The sequence below is a fragment of the Genypterus blacodes genome, unplaced genomic scaffold (genome assembly GCF_046128005.1).
Source record: "Genypterus blacodes isolate CSIRO-AG114 ecotype Tasmania unplaced genomic scaffold, CSIRO-AGI_Gbla_v1 ptg000033l_1, whole genome shotgun sequence".
Lineage (NCBI taxonomy): Eukaryota > Metazoa > Chordata > Actinopteri > Ophidiiformes > Ophidiidae > Genypterus > Genypterus blacodes.
In genome coordinates this window covers 402,621-421,590 of record NW_027466846.1, presented here as the reverse complement: position 1 = coordinate 421,590, position 18,970 = coordinate 402,621, and the positions used below count along the sequence as shown (strand labels likewise).

The window sequence follows — 18,970 nt, the reverse complement described above, 5'->3', positions numbered from 1 at the left end:
ATTGCGGATGCAATCTTAATTTAAGTCATTTTTGCTTGAATCACTCAAAATGAGTTTGATGGGAGGCAGAACGTGTTTACCACCTGTTGGAATCGGCGACCAGCTAACACACAGGTACGCAAGCGCATCACGTACACGCAAGCGCATCCCGTACACGCGCGCGCACACGCGCGCGCGCGCACACACACTCACACACACACACACACACACACAATCACACCGGTACACACACATAAGTTAAGGGGGGAGCAAACTCTTGAACTCTTTCAGGGGCAGACGGCAAATATGACAAGCACGCTGGATGCCGAGCTCCAACCAAGCAGAGCCGACGGTGCGCCTTTACGCACGGAAACAATATGGAGATTATCCAAAAAGACTCTTATTTTTCCTCTCCACTTTATCACGATCGCGTCAATGCTGTTGATGGCATCAGCTCATCCTCAGTGTCTGGACTTCGAGCCTCCTTTCAAACCTCCATGGCACCTGGAGTTCTGCACCCAGTACGAGAAGTTCGGTTGTTGTGACCAGAAAGCTGATAACGTCATCGCTGAGAGATACTGGGACATTATTGAGCTGCTGGAAGTGGCAGCTTTGGACCTTTGTGGAGACTTGTTAAAGGAAGTCATGTGCCAGGTAAATGATGTTTGTTTTCTAAATAAAATTGTATTGTGGCCTTTGGAGGATGTAGATACAGTTTTCTGCCAATTCTAATGTTACTTCACAAAACATTAATGCCCAGGAATAACGTTTGTTGTGATTTGGCGCTATATAAATAAAGTTAAATTGAATTGAATTGAACCCCAAATCAATTTACTACAACCTCTTCACCCCTGAAAGCTTATTTAAAGTATGTAATTATGTTTTCCCTTACCAACCTTAACCACAACAGTCTCCTAAAATCTTCTTATTACGCACAATTTGTTAAAGACATGCCCTTAAAAAAATCATGAAATAAAAAGGAGAGGTTGTCTCTCATTGAAACTAAAATTTAATTAACTGTTGGTCTTGTGGACTGTAAATTGTTAACTAAATTAGATTCATGTGCAAAAGAGTACCATTTAATCTAATTTAAATCCCAAACTTTAATAAAATCAAAGGGATGGTGCGGTCAGTGTCATTATAGGAAATGATTCTCTACATATGAGCTTTTCAAATGACAGCCCAAGGATGTTATTTTGAAGGCATTTATGTAAATTGAGCCTTTAACACCAACATGCAGCAGCCAGTCATAAAGTTCAAAGCCACATCTCTCATGAAATACTGTCATGTCTCTGTCATCAATACAATTATTTTGTCCCATCCAGGAGTGCTCTCCTTATGCAGCCCACCTGTATGATGCCGAGGACCCGTACACACCTGTCAGAGAGCTGCCGGGCCTTTGTTTTGGCTTCTGTTCTGAGTTTCACGGTAAATGTCGCCATGTGGTTAAATATTTAACCGAGAACAAGCGGCTGCAGGACGCTAGCGAGCGAGACGTGTCCACATTCTGCAGCATGGTGGACCTGGCCGATCAAGACTACTGCTACCCCAATGTCCTTAAGAGCCTGGACCTCAACAGCAACCTAGGAGAGGTGGTGGAGGATCCAGCCGGGTGTCTGCAGCTGTGCCTAACCGAGGTGGCCAACAACCTGAGGAACCCTGTGCTGATGCTGCACAGTGGCGATGACACCCACCGTATGTTCATCGCGGAGCAGGTGGGCTTCGTGTGGGTGTACCTGCGTGATGGAAGCAGACTGGAACAACCTTTCTTAGACATGAGTGGGGAGGTCCTGACTACACCCTGGCTGGGTGACGAGAGAGGCTTCCTGGGCATGGCCTTCCACCCTCACTACAGGGACAATGGACGTTTCTTCATTTACTACTCAATCCTGGTCAACAGCAAGCTGGAGAAGGTCCGCATTAGTGAGATGAAGGTGTCTGCCCATGACATGAACATGGCGGATCCTTACTCAGAGAGGTAGGCACATGGAAGTTTGCTCTTTTATCACATTTTATGGTTTGTCATAGAGTCGGGCTGTGATTCCTGCAGCAGCTCACTTGCAGGAGCTTGTCCTGAGCTTAAGTACGTTAAACACAAAACCTGGATTTGGACTGATTGACATAAAGCAAGCACATAAAATGCTGCAGTGTTAAAGGGGGATAAAAGTTGCCCTCAGGCCTTAGGAAGATGATGGCAACAAGATATTTGGTTGTGAAAACAAGTTAAATGTATTCTTTTTTACTTTCAGGGTCATTCTGGAGGTTGAAGAGCCAGCAGCAAACCATAACGGAGGCCAGATTCTGTTTGGGCTCGATGGATATTTGTACATCTTCACTGGAGACGGTGGAAAAGCAGGAGATCCATTTGGAAAATACGGCAACGCACAAAACAAGTACGTTTGGCAGAAATGGAGCTGACTTGCTGTGTAGAACCCTGTAATAAGACACACTGAAAAAACGCTTTGTACACACAATGTAATGCTTTATAGATCAATATTAAGCCAATAATAACATTTTAAATAGAGAAAAGGCACCTAGGCTGGTGTTTGTACTCCTCAGTTTCTAATAAGCCCTCAAGTCCTTTATGTGTGCTGCTGTACATGTCAACACAATGGCAATAATAGATGGAGCCCCTGTGCAGAAGGGATAAGTGGTCAAAGTGTCCACTGCAGGGTCTTCTTGGTGAATAAAACAAATCTTATGACTGATTGATAAAGTATTACTACATTTATTTACCTTTAAATTCAGCTTTCTGATGTATGGCTTAATAGGCAGTGACCCTGCTGTTTGTTCCTGCACAGGAGTGCTCTGCTGGGGAAAGTCCTCCGTATCAGCGTGGATGGAAGTGACGCCAGCGGGAAGCAGTACAGGATCCCTCCGGATAATCCTTTCCTCGGAGACCCAGACGCTCGATCAGAGGTTTTCGCGTATGGTGTCCGAAACATGTGGCGCTGCTCTGTGGATCGCGGAGACCCGGTGAGTCGTTATGGCAGGGGGCGAATATTCTGTGGAGATGTGGGCCAGAACCGATATGAGGAGATTGACATTATTGTGAAAGGAGGAAACTATGGATGGAGAGCCAAAGAGGGTTTCGAGTGCTATGACCTCAAATTGTGCCACAACTCCTCTCTGAGTGAGTACATACATCACGCCATATGTTCTGCCATATGTCAGTGTTTTCAGTCTAATTCTGCTTCAGATCAAAGATAACTTCAGTGCATCTTTCCCTGCCACAAACAGACGACATCCTCCCTATTTTTGCATACAACCACCATGTTGGGAAGTCTGTGACTGGAGGATATGTGTACAGAGGATGTGACTCACCCAATCTGAATGGCTTATACATTTTTGGAGACTTCATGAGCGGGTAAGACTGCATCAGTCTGTTCCAAATGGTTTACTGCTACAGTGTCGCGTGACGGTCCTCATTCTCTGACAGACTAAAGATTAAAACAGGACTATTTTCCACTTGGATGATGTGCAGTTTTGATTTAATTTCCAAATCCACATAGAAGAACTTGCAGGACTAAAAATGACACAAAGAATGAATCAAAAATGTGAGTTACAATCTTTTGAATTAAGAGAACTTTTTCTTTAGAATAAACGATAAAAGTGTAGGACTACAGCGATCGAATGATGGAACTCTAGTCACATATATTAGATTTAACTGGAGTCACAATTTCATCGAGACTTGTGTTTACTTGAGCTGAGATTGGCAGTTTTGAATCAGGCAGTTAAACTCACTCACCCAGGCTGATGTTGACCTTTTCCTGTCAATGTTTTGCCGATGTCTCTGCTTGATGACAGATTTACTTCACCTACCATTGAATAGGTGCAGTAGATGAGCCGCCACTGAAGCAATTCCATTTGCGTGTGTATCAGTGGCGATCTTTAAGTTTCCGTCGTTGTATCTCCGGTTTCTCTCTCAACAATACATTTTTGAAAGGATCCTGATTTCCTTGCCTACTTTCCAGGCGGATCATGGCTTTGGAGGAGGATAGGAGCACAGGAAGCTGGAAAGAGAAGCGAGTGTGCATGGGTAACACCAAGACCTGCTCTTTCCCTGGACTGATCAATCACCACCACAAGTTCATCATCTCATTTGCTGAAGATGAAGCAGGTAACATTTGATCAGTCTCACATATCCTCCAGTTATTATCATTATGACATCACTGATGGGGCTGTGTTCCTGTGTTTCAGGTGAACTCTATTTCCTGGCCACTTCCTACCCCACTGCCATGTCTCCTTTTGGAACAGTCTTCAAATTCATGGACCCCTCCAGGTATAGTAGCAGTCTCATCTTATCACAGCCCATTAACATCGCATCACTATAAATATGTGCTGCCAACTGGGGACTTACTCTCTCAATCTCACTTCTTCAAGCCAACAGGCATGCTGGCATGAGGAGGTGAGATTGGCACATGGAGATACGAATCTAAAGTGTCAAGTTATATTTATGGTGGTGCTAACAACCCAACAGGAAAACTGAGAAATGTCTGGTACATGATTCGAAATGAGCAATTCACAACAACGTACACATATTTAGAAGATTGTGATTTGAGGAGAGCTGCAGTCATACATGGCCCTTGAGCACAGACCACTCATATATCATATTACTGTGTGTGTGCTCTCTCTCTCTCTCTCTCACTCTCTCTCTCTCTCTCTCTCTCTCCTTTGTTTTTTGAAAGACACACAACCTGTTCAGTCATTCAGTCACACAGGCTCTATCTAGTCTCTAAATGCTCCGCTTGAGCCCCAAATGATGTAAACATTCAGAGAAACTTCAGCACTCAATAACAAGGTGTCCACAACAAGTAATTTCACAGGAATGCAGAAGACAATGTTGATTTTGTGTATGTTATATATCAAAGACTGTATTCATTAAACACACATGTTTGAGAAGTCAAGTCGTGATGAAATGATGAAGAAAGGATGAAATGTTAAGTCATTTTCAGTCATTTTGAGATTGCTATGGCCTTATTTTCTCAAAAACACAAACATTTAAGGATTTTTAAGGCTCATAGGAACCCAAGAAAACCCCCAAAACCTGAGAGATTGAGAACAATCATTTGCAGCATCTCCATGAACTCGAATAACACGAACCTTTAACATTCCCAAATCCAACTTTTAGCAAACAATTCCCCTTACTCTTATCTAAATGTATCTTCTGCAGGAGAGCTCCTCCAGGGAAATGTAAGCAGAAGCCACTGCCGGTCAAAGTGAGAGGGAAAAAGGTTCCGTTTGTACCCAGAGAACGTAAGTGAGATCATTTACCGTCATGTTTATATTGCCTCCTCTTATTTCTAAATGTGTTATTTTCACGGGGCACATTCCTGCCTTGAAGAGGAATCCTTTTGAAAGAGTTATATCCTTTGATTGAGCTCGTCGGAAAAAGTGGAACCACTCAAATTAGACCTGAATCTGAAATACATACAATTTTGAAACTAAACTTCAGATCAGATCCTCATTTTGCTGCCAAATTATACAGCAAGTATATGAGGTCATATATAAAACAAAAAAGCATGCCTCCATTTATACCTCAAACAGGAGACTAAACATTTATGCCGATTTTCCGAGCCAAATCTGAATCCGGCCTTATGAAATGCAAAATATGTAGCTTGAGTTGAACAATGAAAATGTGAAAATGGAGACTTACTGACATGTGTGCTGTTACAGTGACTGTGCTGGACACGAATGAGAAACCTACAAGACCTCCACCAAGAAAACTCAAACTCACCACCAAACCGCCTACAACAAGTCAGATGAGGAGAACAACCACAGCGAGCGCGATAAGCACGATGAGTACGAAGAGCACGATGAGCACGATGAGCACGATGAGCACAGCCATGAAGCCTAAACGGAAGTCAACTGATAAGAAACAGAGGAGGAAGAAGAAGAAGAAGAAGCTGGGACGGTGGATTAAAAGTAAAGCGCTGAACAAACCGGCAACAAATATGCACATGAAGAACACAACTTTAAGACAGAAATCCACAAAACAGTCAAGGAATACCATGAAAAACCCCAGCAGTATCAAAAGGAGGACAACTGTGACAGCAGACAAAAATCCAACAGCCATAGCCGAGTTAAAGGAAACGCCTTTGAAAATGTCCAATAACCTGAAAGATAACAGAATCCACACGAAGAAGAAGATTCTGTCACAGAAAGACAAACAGAAGCAGCTCAGGCACCAAACAAAAGTACCGGGGAGGGAAAATTAGGCATTTAGGAACAAAACCCAGACAAACATGAACGACAAAAGCAACAGAATATTGTGAGACAAACCCCCAAAAAGGAGTTAAAGCACTTTCAGACACAATTCTTTAGGTCTAATACCGCATTTTGTCATTTGGAAACAACTGTTTTTGCAACTGTCATTTCTGTTTAACAATTATGTCTACAATTAAAACATATCCAACATGCCTGAAATGGAAAAAAATAACCCAAAACAGAACCACTTACAGAAGCCCTGCTCTAATTTGACAAAGCCTACAAGTGTTAAAAAGAATCATTAAAAAGTTCCTGGAAGTCTGTGTTATGGAGGCTCTCTGTAATTTCACGGAAATGGTCCTGATTCAAAAAAAGAACGGCAATTTGTAGGTGTGAAATGCTCAGAATTGCTCTCAGGGTTAAAGATTAGGTGAGTCACAAAGTTTCTTTATGTTGTTTGTGTGTCTGTGTCTCCTAAGATTACATTTTAAAGCACAGGACTCCCTTAAATTACAGACCTATGTAATAATGCTTTTGTGTCTACATTGGTCTGGAAGTGAGTGGGTCTTTGCTGTTTTACAGTTGTTATTACCTGGAACTAGATGGGCAACTAGCCTTTGATGATAACAAGACCCTGTGTTCACATATGAGGAGATCTGTGACATGAGTGTTTTATCCCCTTTTGAAGAGAATGTTGGGTCTTAAGTTCTGACTTGTAAAGGCTACTTACATGATTGAAGAAACAACTTCAAGACTAACAGCAAGATCTATCTGTAACTCTAACTAAGTGTGAAGCTCCGGGGCCGACTGCAGTTCTACATTCTAGTGACTTTTCTTCTTAACATATGTTAGACATAACACATAGGTTTTGATAGTGGGAGAAGACAGGGCCCCTGCACAGAATCTATTGGGACATTGAGAAAAGAGAGGCTGGCACAGGATTTCAAACCCAGAACCTTCTTGCTTTGAAGTCAAAAGTGTTGCATCACTGTGTAGCAGAAAAGGTCTCAACAATATTTGATTCTTTCTGGCATTAAATGAAGGAAAGATAAATAATCTAACCGTCCTGCTTCAGTTGAACATTATTAAGACATTCACACTATTCTCGTATTTACAAGGTGACTTGCATCAGGAAGCTTGTAATTTTCGCTGCAGAGCCTCCTGACAGCCAAATATGTTGTCAACCTTGCTCGCATGTTGAAAGGAAGGAAATCTATGGTATTTAAGAACACCTGCACCTGGATGGGAATACTGTGTGTTAAATCAATCAGTGCTGCGGATAATAATAGTACAATTACAGCTTTGTGATGGTTTTCACATAAAGAATCCATAGGACAAAATTACAAGTATTGACATGCCCTAAATGCCTGCGCTCCCACTTTGGCTTATTCTTTAGAATACAAATCATTGTCTCTTATTTATGGCTACATGTTTGGAGCACAGTAAGCGCTTGACCCTCTCACATAAAAACAGATCCACTCTTTCTTTAACCTAAACCCCAGTGACGACTCTCAGCTTTATGAGAAATGTAACACCATTCCTCCACTTACTCTCAGACCAGAAATGATGGACCGTGACCAACTGTGAAACCAGTTTGTGACGGACTATTTTCCCCAGAAAAAACACATCTATCTCTCTTATCGTCATATACTATACTACATTACTATACTATATATGGAATTATAAAGCTTAAACTGCTCAATCTCTTGCATGAAGCAAACAAAACCTCAAACCCTTGAAGCAAACTTGATGACATGCTGGAATAAGAGACCTTTTGCTGAATTTAGAATTAAATCCTAATTTGAAAATAGATACATAAAAACTATGATAAATACTCCTATATTGTAAAAATATACAGTATACCTCTACGTTTGGTTTACATATCATACATTCGCAAAATTTAAGTTACTATATGACACCAAATGTTTCAGTGAACCTAAGAATAAGACAATAAGCTATTTATCTCTATGGAAAATGTCCCTTCTATAGGCTCTTATTATGGTAAGTAATGGGATGACGCACCCTACTGGTGATCTTGTGTACCTTCACCAAGAAACCTGCCAGTGTTAGGAGTTATGCTGTGCCGCATGCTAAAAACTGTTCACAGTCACAGAGCCGTACATTCTTACTGGTGTCAGAATGGGTCAGTATTTCTGTGCTGGTTATTGCAGTAATGTTAATGTATATGAATATCAAATAATAGCAAAATCCCCAGATAGGGCAATTAATTTTATTTCATGAAAAAATAAATGTACAATTCAATAAGCAGTCTAAATCTACTCACAGTGCCTTGTTGTCATTATCATAGCATTATTGGTGTAAGACAACAGAGATGCTTGAAGAAAGTGTGCATGAAGGTGAATACTGTAAATGTGTTCTAGTACTGAAGGGGGCAGAGGAAGAGAAAGGAGAGATGAGAACATAAAAGAGAAGAAAAGGGTGAGAAAAGGTGGCGAGAGGGTCAGCTGCAGCCTGAGGCAGCAGGTGAGGCAGGAAAGAGTACAAGCCCCGCCTTGTATCCTACTGATTATAGATAGTTATGTGATGGCTTATAAAAAAATGACTCCTCCAAAAATGTGATTGCAAATGTTTTTTGTTCTTGTTCTCCCTCCCTCTCTCTCTCCCTCTCTATCTGATCTTGTACACCACGTCACCGACGTGCATGGTCCCTGTCTTCTTCACAGTCAGCAGCTGTCCAAACAGGGGAGAAGTTTGGTAGATGTGCTTCTCAGACGGTTTGCACTGGCGATAGCTGCAGAAGACAAAAGTCTGATCATCAGAATCATTTCATGGGGGTTACAGAAATATATATGATGATTTCTAGTTACATAGAACATACATATAGTGCTTTTCATGTCTTATAATGGCAAAAGTAGGGGAAGTTTCTCAATGTATTATTGTATGTATTACCTTTTCAGTGTTTCCAGAGGCTCTTTTCTATTGATTATACCTGTTTCAGGGTCAACGGTGGTAAAAATGCATCTGGTAAGAACAAAAAAATAGAGATTAGTTTGAAACTATTCACAAATCCCCAAAGGTCATTTAAACTAGAAACATATGAGAGTAAAGGCTGTCATACTCCATTCACGTGTAACATAACATCAGATGGCAGCTTAAATCAAACATGCTCCTTTTAAGTGTGGCAATCAAACCTCAGACCCCAACAAAGCTGGCACTGCGGCTATGGAGTCTGCATTTTTCATAAATGAAATGATTCTGGCTCCTGTTCAAATCTCTGTGAAGCATCAAACACATTACCTTCCACACGACATCACGCGCTGCAGTCGCACGCTGCCAATCTGGATCTCTTCCCATGAATCCTGGAAAAGCAAAGCATTTTGGGTTTGGAGATTGAGATAAAATTAGCTGGTGCCTCTCACACTGAAAAGGGCAAGAAATTAGTCAGCAGTGAAGTCTAAAACAAAAGGAGAGAAAAATACGGACGGATACAAAGATGTGGTATTTGCACGTGTGTCTTTGTTTAGGCCTCTAGTTCCTACATATGAGACATAAATATTACTTCTATTTTTGTGATCACTAAAATCTCACACCTCCTCAAACGCCTCACAGTCACTTATGACGATGTTGGGGCGGAAACGTTCCACTGTCATGTCCTTCTCCACCTTGCTGTCAAGATCTCTGACAGAGGCCTCGGACAGGAGCATCACAGGTGCACAGTCTGGGTACGCCACCTGTTGGATAGATCGTCAAACACTAGGTGTGTGATCGCATTTTCTCTATGTATGGAGCAGGTAGAGCTTACATTTTTATCTTCTTCAAAAACAGATGACACTTTTTGGATTTCCGGTTTACACAGAGTCCGGCCTGTTTACCTCACATTTCAGGTGAGGCAGTTGCAGCTCCTCTTGTTTCCTCGGCTGCATGTGGGGTTCAAAATGCACCAATCGGAAGGTTTTATCTGCCGCGAGATAACGGGTTAACCAGCGAGATGCTTCGTCGCCGCAGTCCCTGCCCTGAATGTCAGCACCGAACACTCTGAGGCACAGAAACAACAAAGAAGTGTGATCTTTGAAATGTGTTAAAAATTACAGCTTCAGTGTGATATTTAAATGAATTATGATCCGCTTTGGGAAATAAAAATCTTCCAGGGCCTCTGGGTCAAGTCCAAAGCTTCAATGGTTAAAGGCAAATGTTTTCAGGTCTTTGAATTCTTTGAAACACAAACCCTGGTGGATTTACTACTGATTCACACCTTCAGGTCAACTCTTAGGTCAATGATTAAAAGCACGACAGGGCTGCAGTTGCAGTTCAGTAGCTAGTAGGAAAAAGGAGACTCAAATTTCATCAACATGTGGAATAAACAGCACAGCCACAGCACTGACCTGCAGCCTTTCTCCGGGTTTTTAGGCTGCTTGAATGGAAAACGCAGCTCGTCCATGTCAGGGCCATTCAGACAGACCTGACCATCGTCACAGGTCAGAGACATCAGCACCAGACGAGGCTCCTGCCTGCCCGTCACCATGTGACCGTCCTCTTGCACCACCAGCCAGTGTCTGCAGACCAAGCACACATCCACCATTATGCATTCCTGTATTCCAGTGTCTACAAAAAAGCACTACCTCAAAAATGTGTTTCCTGCTGTGGTTTACAATACAAGGAATAAAAAATATGGGTTAAAAGAATTCAACTAGTGAGAAATTCGGGTTTTCCTGTTTGCTGCATTAAATTCTGGACATTAAATTGTTGTATTCAGTGAGAAAATCCAGGACAGAAAGTTTCACACTGGTGACATTCAGGTCAAACAGCTGAGGAAGCCAGGCAAGAGTAGATGAAGCCAGGAGATATCAAAACCTCTCAGCTAATCAGGATGCTTTGATCCTGACCTGATTGTTTTATTCATCATATTATATCAGATATTTAAAGGCCTGAAATACAATGAGGAAAAGTGACAGCAAATATTTCCAAAAAGTTAATTTCGAAGGTGCAAGTTTTCAAGAATATAAATATGTTTTTGATATTTAATTCAGATTCAAGTCCTGGAGGCATTGATTTACCACCAAATCAAATATTGCAACAAAAAATAAATCTAAATAGATGTTTTTTAAGAATACATGTGTGCAAAATGGAGATTTAGGCTTCATAACTTCATTTTGGGGAATTTGTACATTTTGTTATCACTCCCACATCAAAATTGAACAAAAACAATGTTCCTGTAAAATGCGCATTTGCATTTGAAGTACACAAATGCACAAAAATCGAGTCAATTCATCATATTTGAATGTGATGTTTAGTCGATGACAACTATTCATGAGTTTCAGAGTCTGTCACAATGTGTCACTCCAACAGCAGTGTGCAGTGACAAATGTGTAATCACTCATTCACCATATGAATTAAGATGTGAATCATTTCATTGTTATAGGACAACACTATTTTACTTTCCATTCCTTTTACTTGATATTAGTATATTTTCTGATATACTGTGTTTTACCATTTTATTATGGGACTCTGTTTTACAGGCATTGTGTTCTTCCTCATATGAACATACATTATATTTCAGTAGGATAATGTGGAAGAAATAATGCAATTCTAACAATAGAGGAAAAGTGTGGTGACATTTGTTTGTGTTGGCTTCCAGTGTTTCGGACTCTGTTGATAAAGTGTGGTGCAATTTTCCATTTCCGCTCATCTTGATACAACAGGTATAACATACTGTGTATACTCAGAAACCATATGAAGTATTTTTGTGCTTAATACTTTGTGTTTATGTCAAAACAGATGTATGTAAAATTGGTTTACTTGTTTTGTAAAGATAAATTAATAGAACACATTGCATATGACATTTCAGAATTATGACACCACAAATAAAAAACATCAAACTGGGAAGCATCTTCCATTAACTAAAATAATACATGAAAGTTATGAACGTGTTTCTCTATCCAGCTGTTTCTGCTCAGCGAGTTGACAGTTACTGACCTCGTCAATGATTCATAGGCTATGTTTGTTGGATCTACTTGTTGCATTGATTGCATTCGTGATATCAACAGGTCGGTAATCAGCACCAAACTTGAGCGCACATTACAAGGGGAGACACTGACCTGTCTTGCAGATCTCCATGTTTCAATCCAAAGTTCTGGCATTCCGCCTGAGACACAGAAAGCGCTTTGCCAGACTTGACGGGGTGAATCAGGAGCTGAGAAACCAGAGCGACACTAACTTTCACTTCTGCCTTCTGGAAGTATTTATATCCCAGGCCCAGGCCGAGGACAGCAGCTCCTGCGCCGACCAGGAGACAAGCTTTCTTGTTGTTGACTAGTGCGGACACCGCTGACTGTCTCAGGTCCATTTTGACGTCTCCTGAAACTTTTGCGGACTCTGGACTGTGATTAAAGAAACAGAACACCCCGGAGCGGACGTGCAGTGACGTCTGTGTGATTCCGTCCAGTACACTGGGGTTTAAGTGTGTAGTGGTCGGGTAGGAACCAAAGATTTTGACGGTGTTCCTGACCGGACTATAAAGTCTTTCGGGTCGCAACTCGCACTCCCCCAAATATTTTAAAAGTAAGGATGGCGGCAATGCTGAGGCGTTTGATCGTTCTACTTTGGTCACACTATTTGTTTGCATCTGACTTGTGATAGTCTATTAAGTAATAACATCGTATTGCACGTGAACATTTAATTGTGTATGTTTTTGTGTGAGGAATACAGAATGTGGGTGACCTCATTTCCTCCATTTCCCTTGAAAGTTTGTAAACTTTGCCATAGTTTTTTGGTTATTGCTATAATTAGGAAACATTCTGCCCTAAGTCATCTTAAAAGTTTGACTTCTTTGACCTAACTCAAAAAGTGGAATTGTGGTTTGTTGAGAGATTTCTTTTCATTCAAACTGACAATTTTGATATCCTCTGAAATTATTTCTTAAAAATTATATATTTAATTTCAAATGAGATAGCGGATCAATGATGTGTTTTGATTGATTATACATTTTTATGGTTTACACTATTTTAGTTCTATTTGGGTCACCTGTACCTTTTTAATTAAATACAGTGGTGAAAGAGAAAGGAAACAAAAACCCTCTGCACCCTACAGGCCTATAATCAAAACTCCAAAGTCCAAATTGGCTCAACACCTTCAATTTTAACTTGACCAGCATCTTTCCAAAAGCTCTCAGAGAAGAAAAGTGATGATGTAATGCCAGAACCGACCTTCTGAGTCAAACTATTTCTGTCTTTGACACAGTTAGTCAGGTCTGTGGCCAAAGTAGAAAACAGCAGATGCTCCAGCCACAGGGGGGCAATACAGGGATTTGTCGAGTGGATACTCCTTCTGTTGCTTCTCTGTGCACGTGTAATGGCTGAAAGGCAAATTCATAGGCATGTGGCCAGTCCTTCCTTCAGCTCCGATGTTGCAGTGGCAAGCAGTTTTTGATAACAAGGCATGGACTAAATTGCTCTTTATCCTCAGCAATACAAGAATAAACTGAGAAAGAAAAGTTGATTTTTCAGGTCTGTTTTATTATCCTCGTTTTCATTTCTTCAGTGCACTACAAAGTCACCTTTAATGTATCTACTTCTGTGTGACAAATGGACACTTACCATTATGTATATCCACATCAGTAAACTAGGGAAAGCAGCAAAGGTTCACCGAGATATGTTACAAACTGATGCATTAATGGTCAGAGATGAAATTGACAGAGCAAACTAAGCCAGACTTACTTGGAACAACAAACACTACAAGAAAATAATATAGAGCACTTTACAAAAACAAGAGCCCTGCAGTAAATACCAGTCCAGTGAAGGTCCTGTTGTTTGATTTTAGTTTAGATTAAAGATTAACTGGATGGTCTGTTCTGAGCCTATGTGTTAAGTGTCACTTCAGGCCTGTTTATACCCCTGAAAGTTGCCTTAGACAATGGCCTCAGAAAGCCAATCGGTTAAATTAACACCTTAATAAAAAAAGCCAAATCATGACCTTCACAATAAGAGCTTCTCCAGGTCTGTATTTACTGCAGGGTTGTGGGAATTGGGAGGAATTTCTGTCATTGTCTTGACCCTGTATCCCCCGAAGCATAAGATGACGAGCTGTGCGTGACAAATAAATAAATATACTGTTACATACTGTCACCGGTGACTAACCTGCTGTAGGTTGTCCAGAACTGGACTTGAGTCAAAATTCCCATGGGGAAACCATCTGGACCAAATGGTCATTTCTATACATTCAGCAGGCTTTTTCTCTCACATAGCACATGTTGATAAACAGAAAAACAATGAAGAACTAAAGCTCAGACGCCTCACATCATACACACAAATACATTATAGACATATTTTTGGTGAATAATCATGGTTGTTTCCATTTTGTGAGCGATTAGTTAGTAAAGACTAAGTGCTTCATGCTGTGTTGATCATTTTCAAAAGTAAATTAGTGGGGAATATCCTAAAGCACTTCTTGTGGATTTGTGAATAGCAACATCAAATCCAACAACACATCAGTCAGAAACACTTAAAGTTGTTGTATAAAACATCCACATTTGTAATTTTCTGCACTGAATATTCCTTAACTAGTTTCATACTTTTGAATTTGAATTGTCTCTTCATTTTCTGAGAGAACACGGTGCATGTTCTACTGTTTGAAGTCCATTAGAATTGGTACAGTACTTGCATGACCTAATGACTTAGATGACCGAAAGTAGAAAATAAAATATAACAGGTGCAAACAGCATCAGGTCCATTCTTCAGATTTGGATGACAGATCAGTCAGAGTTTCAGCTGAAACATGGACCATTTTTAGTCTTTAAAGACACAGTTTCACAACACAAGGATACATAAAAAAAAACATTAAGTTTAAGGAGAAATATGCCGTTAGATGATTTAATCCAATCTTGTTTAGTGATACTGCCTTGTTGTTCTAGCACCCCCAAAGAACAGGTAGAACAGGTTTGGTGTTGTGGAGAGAGCGAGCACAGATGGGGATCTACATTATCAAACACACACCATGCATGGTAGCTGCAATACATTTTGGTCTATTGAAGCTACAGTGAAGAAGTTGGAACCTGCCTACTTCTTGACAATGATTAATCTCTATGATTGTTCAGTATCATTGCAAAATTCATCAAATCACTCACATTTGACACCAAAATGTTACATTTACTGCTGGTGATTGAGGAGACTCCACTGCAGCTGCTGGAAACTTGTCAGCATGAAGTCTCACATCGCCTACATTTCATCAAGAAAAAAACACACTTCTAAACAACAAAATGATCCCACAAATGCAAGGGGCAGCGTTGTAGGTTGCCTTTTTGTTTAACATCAATCAGAAAGAGTCGCTCTATTGTCTGTGATTGACAGCTTGCCTGTTATCCATTGTGTCAGCGTGGGAAATCCTCCCATCTGCCACTCCAAACTGGCTTTAAGACAGCTACTAAAAATAGTTTGCATCCACTGTTTGACCCGGATGTGATTTGGACCCACTCGGCACACAGCTCTGATTAGCTATTAGCCATTAATCTGCGAAGCTGCACAGACCGGAAGGGCAAGAGAAGAGTAGAGAGAGAAAAAGGCAAAATCCAATAAAATAGGGAAAATAAAACCAACAATGGACTAAGACAGACAGCACATTAAATTTAACTGCATTTAAGTGTTTGTATATCAGTTCCTCTATGCCTTTTAGTCTATTATGAACCCTTTCAAGCTCTATACACATTCAGTCCTTTCCTGCCACAGTTGATATGACATCATCTTCTGAGGCAAACAGGTTCCAGCTAATCTCATTGGACAGCCACGCCTATGGTTGAAGCAGTAGGCTCCGAACTTATCAACCCTCCCAAAATGGAAAGAGATTAGAATTTCTAATGCAAATATAAAAGGTACAGTTATCCTTAGTACAATAACTGAATCTTATGACTAGCTCGGCAGTTGACAGTTGACAACTGAAATCAAATGAGTCGGCAGCACCAAATTGTGACAAGCATCACTAATCTAAGGGTGGATAAATTAAAACAGAAACACCTTATGATAAAGCAGCTCTGGCATAAATAATAATTCGGAGAAGCTTGTAATGTTCAGATTTAGTTCAAATGAGAGGTGTTGATTCAAGTTTGTTTGTTATTTTTGAGCATGAACTAACTTTTGCTCATACCGTATGATGTCATGATCTTTAAGGCTTTTCCTCTCTGTGTGTTGTTGTGTACATGTGCATGTGTTTGCTCTGCTCAAGCGAGTCATTCAACAACTGCTGAAACCAACAACGGCAGCAACAGCAAATGAGTCATTTACAGCTGAATGCCAATTGTTTGTATGTGTCATCCATAATGGAGGTCTGACAGTCACTGTTTAAATAAGTGAGCTTTTATTATTAACACACTCCAAACCAACAGGCTTGCACTAAACCTGACCTGTGAAACATATTGTACATGTCAGTGTATGAAGTCCACCCACATTAAGGTAAAGTAGGGGCACAGCCTTTTACACCTTGATGCCGTTAATGCACTCAAACGCTGCAAAATGATTCAACTTGGCAAGAGGACGACACAAACAAAACATGCCTCAATCTGTGACGCCCAAATCATCCTCGTTTTTGAATCAACACCTCTTCACCAATTTCCTCTAGAATTACAGTACTGTAAGATTTTCAGTTATTATATCTCCGGCACCTTTTTGGAAAAGCGCCGTTGCCTGGAGTAGCACCTGTTCTCCCGCTCTTGTGTGTACACTGTGCGTCACGTGTGCTGCAGCCTGTCCTGTGTACATGTAGTGTTAGAGCAAAGCACAGGACTTGTTCAAGTAATGTTTGAATAAGAACTTGCTGTCTACACTCTGTGCTCTCCTCATTTACATGTTGTATAAGGACAATAATAGCACCACAAACATCTACTTGTGCTCATGTCTCTGCTGAGAGGACTGCTGGAGTATTTACTGTCTACTTGGCAGTATACTGTGGACTGTATTATGCTGTGTTTCCTGTACTGAAAGGCTAGACGGAGCTACGTCTCTTAAACATCCTGAACGGAGAGAGAAAGTGTAGGCCGGTTGTTATGGAGCTCTTGCTCGTGCCTTGACGCGGACTGCACACACAGCCTGTAGATCCGGGCTCCATGTAGTGAACACAATTACTGTTCTGCTGTAAGTAGGCATCAGAGAACGTCAGCTCATGAGGGATCATGGTGGGAATGGAACCCTGCAGCTTCTCGTTACTCCTGTACCACAGGCAGGAACATATTGTCTGAAAATGCAGCACCTCCGTGTAGACTCCTTTTAATTCTTTAGCCTTTACAGTTTCATCCACTATCGGTGTGGAGGAAGTCGAGGCTGACACTGGTATTAGACGAGCCACCTCTCCTCTGGTCATGCTGGTGGAGAGCAGCGCCTTTTGTTTGGCATCTCTCCGCTCATCTTCAATGTTCATAGTGAGGAAGCGAAGCACTACCAGATTTAGGAAGGCCCCGATCACCGTCAGGCCCATCAGGATGTACACGAAACAGAAGGCCACGTATCGGGGGTCATTCTGCAGGGCGTCGTCCTTCTGCAGGGCCACGTAGTCGCCGAACCCGATAGTGGTGAGCGTGATGAAGCAGTAATAAAAGGCGTGCAGGAAGCTCCATCCCTCGCAGTGAGAGAAGGCAATGGCCCCCACGCACAGGGTGCTCATGCAAGAGAAGAAGCCCACCGTCACCATGTTTGCCATGGAGACATGAGTTTGACGCATGCCCAGGCACTTCTTGGCTTGGTGCAGCAGGTACCTGACAAACGTGTTGATCCTCTCCCCAAGGCTCTGGAACATGACCAAGGTGAGCGGGATCCCCAGGAGGGCATAGAACATGCAGAAGAACTTCCCTGAGTCTGTGCTGGGGGCTGCGTGTCCGTACCCTGAATGAGAAGACGGCAAATTCACACCTCGGCCACTGTGGACATGAGATGATACAGCGACTAAGCAACTGTCTCTGATCATATTGGCATTTTAGATATTTACCAACAATTCAGTTCCTCAATCTTAATGATTATATAGTTCTTGCACTTAAACAGATAAATCATGCAAATCAGGAAACAAACCCACACTGCTCCCATGAGTGTGAATAAAAAACTATAATGTTGCAATCCTCTAACATAAAGGTACAAAATCATATTCAATACAATATAGGACGACTTTCATCACATTTATAGCTTTAAAAAGTATTATTGCGTGCCCCAAAGGGTACACATCTGCTCTCATACGGGGTGGTAACAGTACATCTCCATTCCAAAAATAACAACCTGTAATTTATCTCCCACATTGCCGTCAGTCGAGACGTTATAAACACTGGATCTTCGCCTTTACTTCACCTTAACGGCTCTAATGATGTAATAAAGTGAAACGAGTCTTACCTATGGTCGTTATCACAGTGATGGCGAAGTAAAAGGAGCCGGCGAATTTCCACTGTACCCCGGCTTTGTGAGGTTTAAGCTGCAAAACGACGAGTTCCAGCTCCTCGAAGTTCTCTTTGGTTAAGTTATATTTACGCATGAGCTCGTACTTTCTTGCGTCCAGTCTCCGTTTGTGGCTTTTCTCCTGCTTGGACTCCAGGGTCTCGAACACAGCCGCTCCGACCACCAGGTAGGTGAGGATGCTGACGATGAGGGCGAGAGTCCTGGCGTTTTGCCTCTTCATGATCGAGATGGAAGTTAATAAGTTGTGGTGGAGCTGCGGCGACTCTCTCTTCTCTTTGCTGTCCTTCTTCTTCTTCCTCTTCTTCTTCTTCTTCTTCTTCTTCTTCTTCTTCTTCTTCTTCTTCGACCGAATCCGGGATCCGACAGTGGGGGGACTTTGGAGACGGAGCTGTTCTGTTCAGCACCAC

General features: G+C 41.5%; 4 protein-coding genes across 4 annotated transcripts in view; 2 read left to right on the top strand and 2 right to left on the bottom strand.

The window, feature by feature from the left end:
• The window catches only part of pacc1 (proton activated chloride channel 1), a 183,485-nt gene that overhangs the window by 147,060 nt on the left and 17,455 nt on the right, over positions 1-18,970 (top strand). The gene's annotated exons all lie outside the window — the stretch shown is intronic.
• Positions 415-5,836, top strand: hhipl2 (HHIP-like 2). Its single transcript, XM_076146648.1, has 9 exons — positions 415-633; positions 1,305-1,957; positions 2,229-2,372; positions 2,781-3,112; positions 3,220-3,346; positions 3,954-4,099; positions 4,180-4,261; positions 5,153-5,235; positions 5,679-5,836. Exons 1-9 carry the CDS (start codon positions 415-417, stop codon positions 5,834-5,836), a joined length of 1,944 nt encoding a protein of 647 aa, XP_076002763.1.
• On the bottom strand, positions 8,401-12,609 carry marc1 (mitochondrial amidoxime reducing component 1). Its single transcript, XM_076146707.1, has 7 exons — positions 12,243-12,609; positions 10,530-10,700; positions 10,020-10,182; positions 9,738-9,878; positions 9,445-9,506; positions 9,097-9,168; positions 8,401-8,938 (listed from the first exon to the last, which is right to left on the bottom strand). The coding sequence occupies exons 1-7, from the start codon at positions 12,488-12,490 to the stop codon at positions 8,815-8,817; spliced, it is 981 nt and encodes a 326-aa protein (XP_076002822.1). The 5' UTR covers positions 12,491-12,609; the 3' UTR covers positions 8,401-8,814.
• kcnk3b (potassium channel, subfamily K, member 3b) lies at positions 14,306-18,912 on the bottom strand. The gene is made up of 2 exons (XM_076146706.1): positions 18,501-18,912; positions 14,306-18,005 (listed from the first exon to the last, which is right to left on the bottom strand). The coding sequence occupies exons 1-2, from the start codon at positions 18,781-18,783 to the stop codon at positions 17,113-17,115; spliced, it is 1,176 nt and encodes a 391-aa protein (XP_076002821.1). The 5' UTR covers positions 18,784-18,912; the 3' UTR covers positions 14,306-17,112.